The sequence below is a fragment of the Corvus brachyrhynchos genome, unplaced genomic scaffold, assembly GCF_000691975.1.
Source record: "Corvus brachyrhynchos isolate BGI_N302 unplaced genomic scaffold, ASM69197v1 scaffold542, whole genome shotgun sequence".
In the NCBI taxonomy this organism is placed as follows: Eukaryota; Metazoa; Chordata; class Aves; order Passeriformes; family Corvidae; genus Corvus; species Corvus brachyrhynchos.
The window spans coordinates 1,023,911-1,032,386 of NW_008236766.1; the positions used below are offsets into that span (position 1 = coordinate 1,023,911).

Below are 8,476 nucleotides of genomic sequence, written 5' to 3' on the forward strand. Positions count from 1 at the left end.
GACGCGCGGCGTGGCGGTCCCCCCGCCAGCCTCCGCTCGCAGCCACCTTCCGGCTGAGCGGGCAGGACCTCAGGGATGCGTTTCCGCTTTCCCGGCGAGCGCACGGGGACGGACACTGCCGCTCTCCGCGGGACAGGAGCGGAACAGCGAAACGCGCACCGCAGGGGAAACACCCACCCTTACCTTTTGCCCTGCATTTCCTCAGCTCTCTGTCCTGGATGAAGCCAGCAAACATTTGGGATTCCATGAAAACTTCCAAGAAGCGGCGGATACTCTTGGAGGCCACAGATTTACGGAAAGCCTCCCTTTGGAAGGCACGCTCTCCTTTTTCATTCTGGGTTAGGAACAGGGAATAATGGCCAACTGTCTCCACAAAGAATCGGATAAAAACCTCAGACACTAATCCATTCAGGGTGTTACATTCTGCAAAATAAGGCGGCAATAAGACACCAAAATCAGCTGCTACCAGAGCTGTCAGCATTATCCCCGCAGGGCCAGGTTGAGCATCTCCCGGTTCCCTGATGCCATGCTAACAACTGAGGGGAATTGCAGCGGCTCCCTCCACACCTGGATGCACGTGGAGAGGGTGACAGCGCCATAACCACGAGTGCCAGTCTGCAGAATTGGTGTTCCGTGACCAAGAGTCAACGACAATTACAAATCCTCAGGAAACAGCTCAGAAAATTAAACATTTGATGGGTGTTTCATCAAAATTATACCTCCTATTTTCACTCTTGAGCAAGTTCTCTTCAGAAACTTCTGAATGACTCAGTATTAAAATATTTTTCCCTGAGGATAATAAGCCTGTACCAAAAACTGATCCAAAAGGGTCTGTTGTAGAATTTGGGTTTTCATAGTCTCTGAGATGTTAAAACAGTTTTATGTATGTAATACATATGACTAGAAATAAATTTCAAAGACTGAATAGGGGCCTGTTCCATACCTTTTAACCACAGACATCTCAATTCACCCTGGGCTGTTTTTATCACTGCTGAAGAGAAATATGAACCTTCAGAGCCAACTCAACCTGCCTTGCACTAAAACTCTTTCCTGGTGGAACCTGCTTCTCTCCCCTGAAAATATGAGTGCCAAGACCAACTCCAAACTCAGACACACCCCTAAGCTTGGAGAATTAGCTGGATTGAGTTAGGGCCAAGTTAACTGCAAAGCTCTGTTTGAGCAAAGGTTCAGAGGGACCCACAGGAGTCCATGTCATTTACAAAGAAATGAAAATAAGTCATGGGTGAGGTATTACTGTGGGTTGATGCCATCAGTCTCATTCCCTGTGTGCTCAGAGACAACCTTTGATGTCACCAAAGGTATTTGAGATGTCAAGTCCCATTTTTCTTTCTCCTGCATGGAAAGTCACAGTTGTACCTACGTTTGTTTACACAAGTCCCTGTTTCCAAATGAACTTACCGTCATCTGAATCACTATCTGAATCCTGATTTATCAGTTCATTCTTTCTCTCTAGAGCCTGCTCCAGAGCAGCTTGCAATTTTCTAGGTAATAGTGTGTCTTCATCATCCATCTGATAGAGGAAAAAAGAAAACCCTTAAGCCAAATTAATCTCTGCAGGAACTACAGCAAATACTTCCAGAAGGTTTAAAATTCAGATGAAAAATATTTGTATCTGCTACTGTCACAGCTACATAAATAAAATAATGAAGATCTATGTGCAACTAACAAATACTCCTAAACAAAATTTCTTGTCATTCTTAATAAGATTAAAGTCAGGAATGATAATCCAAAGAACAGGTAAACACAGAATGTGGAATCAGCTCTTTACATGACAAAGAGTCCAAATAGTTGTGTTTAACTAAATACACATCAAGTGAAGCCTTGCTAGGTGTACACACAGCTGCTGTAGCTGGTTTTAGACAGCTCCTTTCGTCTTTGACAGTTGTTTTTACTATTTTGCAGTTTATCTTGTTTTCTGAGTCTTGCCCCTGTTGGTCTCTCCATCTTATTTAATGCTTCTTCAGCAGAAGCCAAATAGACACGGAAGCCTTAGCTCAGCAGCCATTGCTCATCAGCCACATCCAGGGAATTGTACACAAAATTTTCTTCATCCAACCTGCAGATGGATGTTCTTGAAATTATTTAGTGCCACGTGACTTTCAGGAGATGGTGATCTCTCATCTCCCTACTTACAAGGCTCCTGCTTTTCCTACCACATTAAACTATTCTCCACTTTTGTGCTCTCAATCAGGAATTTTCTTTGCAATTTTTGTCCTTTTCACTTCCAACAGTGTGAGTTTTCTTGCTAAGGTGATGTTATTATCTTTGGATGTTTTCTTTCCACTGTGAATACAGTTCTTGATTCCTTCTTACAATCACAGCCTCAATCCCTTCTGCATACCTGAGAAGTTCTTATTTGCAGGTGGAACAGAAAATGAGAACCTTTTTTTCTCCCTAATCGCTTTCCCTTTGCACACACAAGTCCTGCCAAATCTCTCTGATCAAAGAAACCCAATCATACTGTAGGAGTAAACAGCTTGCTAGACTGCACAGCAGCATTCTGAGCTGTACTTTACCTGTCTGATGAATCGATCAGATCCCAAGTTAACCATCAAAGCCTAAAGAAAAGAAAACACTGCAGTGAAATATACCTGAAGATACAGAAAACATTCATTTGTTCATTGCTTTTTAATAGCAAAAGATCATCTGCTGAACAAGCCTCAACATGAATCAAATTCCTACTGTGAAACGAGGTTGTGTGCTTTATGAAACAACATGAAGGTATTCTTTAGAGCTAAAAATCTAATTTAACATAGATACAACAGATCTCATACTAGACTAATATAAAAAAAAAGCTAAAAGGGTTTTTTTCTTAAATCTACTCAAGTTATTGCTAATAATTTTTGTTAACATGCACTTCAAAAATGTGTCAGAGGGGTTTAAAGAAAACAGTGTCACTGGAAGCAGCAGGGCTTCCGAAGGGCTTCTGAAAATAACAAAGCAGCAAAGCTGAGAGATGGAGCTGGAAAGATGTGGAAGAGCAATGTTAAGAAAGTGGAAGGAAAATGGATTAGATATTTACATGGGCCAGAGGCACACAGGGCCTTGGAAGCAAGCACAAGAAAATTCCTTAGAAAAATGACAGGAAACTAATAGGAGCAAGAGAGAAGACTGTGCCCGTGAATACTTTTGTGGTATTTTACCAGAAGAGCTGATGAAGTACAACTCTCATTTGATTTCCAATACAGTATCAACAAAGTCTTAGAAGTTAAAATTGTTAAAGGTTTTGTTTCCTGAGTGGGCTATGGCTTCATGCACAACTTCCATTAGGATTCAGAGGTGTCATAGCAGATGGCTTCCTCTTGTTCCAGAACAAATCAGCATATTTACACCCTTACTTGTGACCACGTAAATATTCACCTGTCTCTGTCAAGGTGCCAAATATGGAAGAGGGGCAGAATAAAAGAGAAGAGTAAAGCTACTGCTGCAGTTTTGCCAAGAGGCAGTTGCCCATGAGAAGCAGGCAGAGAAGAAACAAAAAGGCAGATTAAAAATTAAACGTGAGGATTTATGTGCCAATGGCAGCCCTCTCTTGGGAGAGGCCAGCTTTACTCCAAGCAAACAATTGTGGTGGCAGCTCCTACCTCTTCTACGGGCAGGTCCTTGAGTTTGGGCAGAGAGCTGGAGAGCAGTCCCACCAGGAAGGGGGTAGGGCAGCACACGATGTCAATCATGGATGAGGGCAGGACAGGAATGAAGGTGTGCTGCCAGGAGAACGGGTACAGCAGGGCCACTACGGCGTGGGAGCAGCTCGACAGGGTGCTGGGGAGAGAGGAACAACCAGGTTAGCAAAGGCTTTTCTCGGTTCAGAACGCCTTCCACCTGCTGAGAAACTCTGCCTGTTGAAATACGAGTGCCCATCTCTGTCACTTCTGACTTCAGACAGCCTTAGTCCCCTTCCAGTCCATACCCTCTCTGTACTGTGCAGTGTGGTAGTTCACAGGAGACTTCAAACTAAAGGTAAACACCCCAAATCCATTTGCTTTGTAGTAGTCAGGAGATGATTGGATTTAGAAGTCAAGATTCAATCTTTCCAAAAGCACTCAAAAGCAGCCACTTTGAACAATGCTTAAAATCCAAAAGCAACTTCATATCTTGCCTGTTATGACCACATCAGTAGTAAAAATGCATAATAGTATTGTTCTTAAGTCAAGCGCTAATGCAGGAACAAAGGAAAATGAAAAGTAAAATAAAATTGAAATTAAAATCCTCAAGAAATACCAAATCAGATATAAAAACAATCAATACTTATTCCAAAGTAATCAATACTTATTCCAAAGGAAAGCTGGTAAAAGCAACACAATTTTCAAAGATTGTGTATTTTTGACAACAGCATATTTTTATTATAATACTTTTTAAAGGGCTTATTAACCAACTTCAGTGATAAAGGTATTGATCCTGCCCAGCAGAGTACTCTAAAATTGGTATCTCCTAAATTTAAGGCTTGATATTATCATGGAAAATGTCATGCATATGTTGTCCTTCCATCTACTGAATCTGATTCTCTTTTGCAGTCACATGGTTTCCAAATGTTAAAAATTAAAGAACATCATTACCAAGCGAGTTTTAGCATCAGGGAAATAAAGACAGGTTCCCCATATCACAGATACAACATCTGCCTCTTGCTGGCTGAGGTGACAGAAATTTTGATCCAGTATGATTGAACTAATTTTCTCACACTGCAAACTTCTGCTGTGCTTAATGTAGCCACAAAGAACTATAAATAATAACTGCAGAGCTGTTACTGCTTTAAAATGCCGGGGAGAGATGCTCATTTCTTCTACTGCAAGACTTGGTTGAGACTTTAGGTGGCATCAGACCTCCACCAGAATAACCTTCATGAGCATTTTTACTTTAGTTGTGGATTATTCCAAGGCCAGAGGAAAGGTTTCACCTGTCTGTTCCTTTCAGTGATTAACCTTCAAAGTTTGCTGAATGAGAAATGTGAGAATTAGAGGACAAAGAGAGAAGAAGTTGGGGAAGAACAAATACTTGTCTTTTACTGCAAATAATCTGCGGTTTGGTTTTAATGACACTTCCTTTAAGATCTGACAATCCCAGCATGGGTTTATAACATATGTTGCCTGACACAAGGTTCTTGTAAAATGATGCATTTCTCTAATTTATATTTTTATATATAACAGGCAATGGTGCTGCCATTGTGGCATATTTTGGTCTCAAGCATCTCCCACAAAAAGCACAGCGGTGTGTTTTGGAAGAGCTGTGGATGGTATAGACTGCCAGCACTTTCTCAAGATCACTTCAATGACTCCCTGGCATTTTCACCTACTACAAATTCGGTCATCTTAGCTGAGCAACTAAAGAAAGAGCCATGTTAAGCTAAAAGCAGGAAAGCAAACATTCTTCTGCTCTTCAGTGAGTTTTTTTTTCCTTTCTATAAAATGCCCTTTTGTAACATGTTGTTTTACACGCAGTGCTGTGACGTAAATCAGCCCCTGCATCCTCTTGTGCGTGGTATTCCCACGCTAGGGGAGGCTTCAGGCTCTGGCCCAGGACACTGGAATCTCTTCCTGCGCTTTCCCGGGAGCTGGCTGGGGCAGAGCAGAGCACAGGGAGCAGCCATGATGGGGCTGTCCTGCAGCAGCACCCCACGGGAGTCACGCCACCACCCTGTCAGCATTTCGGCCTCTGAATTTTAGGACTCTGCACACAGCTTTTCAAATTCAGCCTCAGAAAAATCTTTCCCTGTGGGACATCTCATCCCCATCAAACATTCCCTCCAAGCTTTCAGCCCCCAGAACCTCCTGCTGCCATCTGTCCTGGACACTGCTCCCACAAAGGACAAAGTGCCTGTGTCTCTGCCCTAGCTGGAAAGATTCATATTTAGAATGGATACACACCTTTCACTTCAGTGAAATTTCACATTTTGTAAGGTAAAATTCAGAGATGATGGGTGTAAGGGTACCCCCAGCCTAAATCTCTAAAATACAGTTCAGATCCTTTTAAAGGGATATTATCGATGAGAAGCATATTTAATAAAGTAAAAAAGAAGGGCCTACCCTGGGAAACCAAGTCTGCTCCAGTTTCTCCTTTCAAAATGTGCAACCCACACATTATCCAACTGTTCTTGTTTATGAGAATTAAGCAGTAAGGTCAGATGGTTTATTTTCTTTAAGGTGTGTGAAGCACACAAAGTAAAGCAACAGAATAGTCCAAGTTAGATTTTCAAAATATTTTCACTTTTAATACTCTAGGGCAGTTCCAGAGAGCTGGTTTGGAGAGTGGGCTTTTCCATTTGGTCTGTGCAGTTTTAAAGGAATGCTGCATAATGTTCTAGCTGTTGTTGTACTGGAAAACACTTCTTTATTTCCATGGTTGTCATCTTGTAAAAAAATTATTTGGAATTTGCCAAGGTTTTGGTTCTCTCTATGCCTTTTATGCACTAGATTAAAAAAACCTTCAGTGTTTGATCTTCTCCCCGTGAAGGTAATAATACAAGATTATACAAGTATATTGAGACATTTCTTAATGACAAATTTCTCTTGAATTTATCATGTTACAGGCAAAATACGACATTGCTTCTTTCCCACTCAAAGTTGATTTACGTTCCTCTGGGCTATTTTGTTTCCCAAATCATTTTCTCATGATAGCACACAGAACCTTTTCCTTGTTGCGTTGCTGGCTGGGGAGACACAAGCTCAGACTAAGAGCTGAGGCACCGGAATTTCAGACATAGCTGTGACTCTGCTGAATTTTGGAGACTGCTTAGACGGTTTAAGTCTATGTCAAAAAGCAAATGACTGTGACTTAACAAGAACCTTTTTGTCCTTTAGATAGGGAGGATGTCTGGTAGCAATGTCTAGTTTGGCCAACCAGCAAGTAACTACAAGCTTAGGCTGTATCTGTATCTTATCACAGCACAATTAGCACACTCTGAGAAGGACACGCTGTTGGACAGGGAATGGACACTGCCCTCACTGGGATGTTGGTGCTGGCTGTGCTTGTTTCAAGGACTGTGGTTTGTTGCACGCTGCAAGTCCCCTACTCTCTCAAACTGCTGAAGTCATATGCCGTTACACCTTCTGCTCCCAATGGAAATATTCCACAAATACCCTTGGTAACTCTCTTTTCTTTGTAACAATAGCCAACAGTCATATTCCTTCCCACTTCCCCCTCTACACCTAGAATTTCTCACAGACCCAAGGGAGCCTCACACACTGAGAATCTCCCAAATCCAGGATTAAGCCTCTAGCACAGACAACCACTTGTGATGTGGTTTCCTGATCCCACCTTACTATTCACATGCACCCCCCCAGTCATTTTGGCATTTCCATTGAAGGAGAAGCCAAAAATATCCCTTCCCTTCTTCCCATTCTCCTGAGGGACAGACAAGCTTCCTCAGCCAGGAGAGGAGGGAGGCCACCCCTTACATGCAGGGCCAAGCCACACAGCAGCTCTTTCACCCTGGGCTGGTGCCAGCTCTGTGCTGTGCCAGTGCTCTGGACCATGCCCTGGACTGGGACCAACTCTCCAAATCTGGGCTCCCTGCTTCCTCACATTGAGAAACGTAGCCAAAAATGTAAATTCACAAAAAAGTGTTTCCACTGTTTACTTTTCCACAACCTTTTTATGTTCCTCATTTCTTGCTACTGATTAAATGATGTTGCTTTGTCCATGTTTGCAGAAGTCTTTCATCTGCCTTGTTGACACATTCATGCTCCAGCCACAACCACTTTGAGACTGAGTTACCTCGCTGACACACATCCCTTGTCTGCTCAGGAGAGCTTCCTCCCACTTGAGGCTGGAGTCTGGAGGCTCTGTCCTCCTCAGGTGTAACCCCTTGACTCACACGGGTGTTACACACCCTCACCACAGGCTATGGCCCTGCTTTTCTGGGGCAGCTCCTACCCTTGGGCCGCTGATGAACTGCGTAGCAAAACCAGATCCCTGACACTTCCCTCCTACACCCTCCCATGCCTCTCCTGATCCTGGATTAACTCCAGGGTCTGACAGAGACAGAGGTCTGTGACAACTCTACAAGATAAAATAATTGGAGAAGTTTGCAGAATAAAGGACTCTGTGGAAAGGCTACAGGCCAAGGACTCACCCCATCTCCACTCCAACACATACAGGCTGCAGAGGTGGAAAGGACAAAGTAGAAAACTTGAAAAGCATCAAAGTAAAGAGAAATGGAAGTAAAAACCGTGGCAGACTGGTGCACTTTGGGTGGAGATGGAGTGCAGGCAGCACTGCTGTTACTGTACTGGCAGTAATTCGGAGCAGAACTGTGCTGTGCCAGATACAGTGCACTCTAAGGCTCTGAAAAAATAAAGGTTTCTCTGGGTGCATAAGAATAAATAAGAGCAGCATTATAAATCAGGTGGGTAAGACTAAGTCATAGCATCAGGGACAAGATATAAATGAAAACTTCTCAGTATCAGAAGTGACAGTCTCCCAACTCCAGCTGTCTGTAAGGAGCTCCTGCAGCATTCCC

At 42.9% G+C, this 8,476-nt stretch overlaps 1 protein-coding gene across 1 annotated transcript in view; it reads right to left on the minus strand.

Annotated features, from left to right (window-relative positions):
• ST5 (suppression of tumorigenicity 5) overlaps positions 1–8,476 on the minus strand; it is a 159,783-nt gene that overhangs the window by 2,729 nt on the left and 148,578 nt on the right. Inside the window, 4 exon segments of the mRNA XM_008644869.2 lie at positions 184–423; positions 1,420–1,531; positions 2,538–2,579; positions 3,606–3,783. Of these exon segments, the coding sequence (XP_008643091.1) occupies positions 184–423; positions 1,420–1,531; positions 2,538–2,579; positions 3,606–3,783 (572 nt within the window).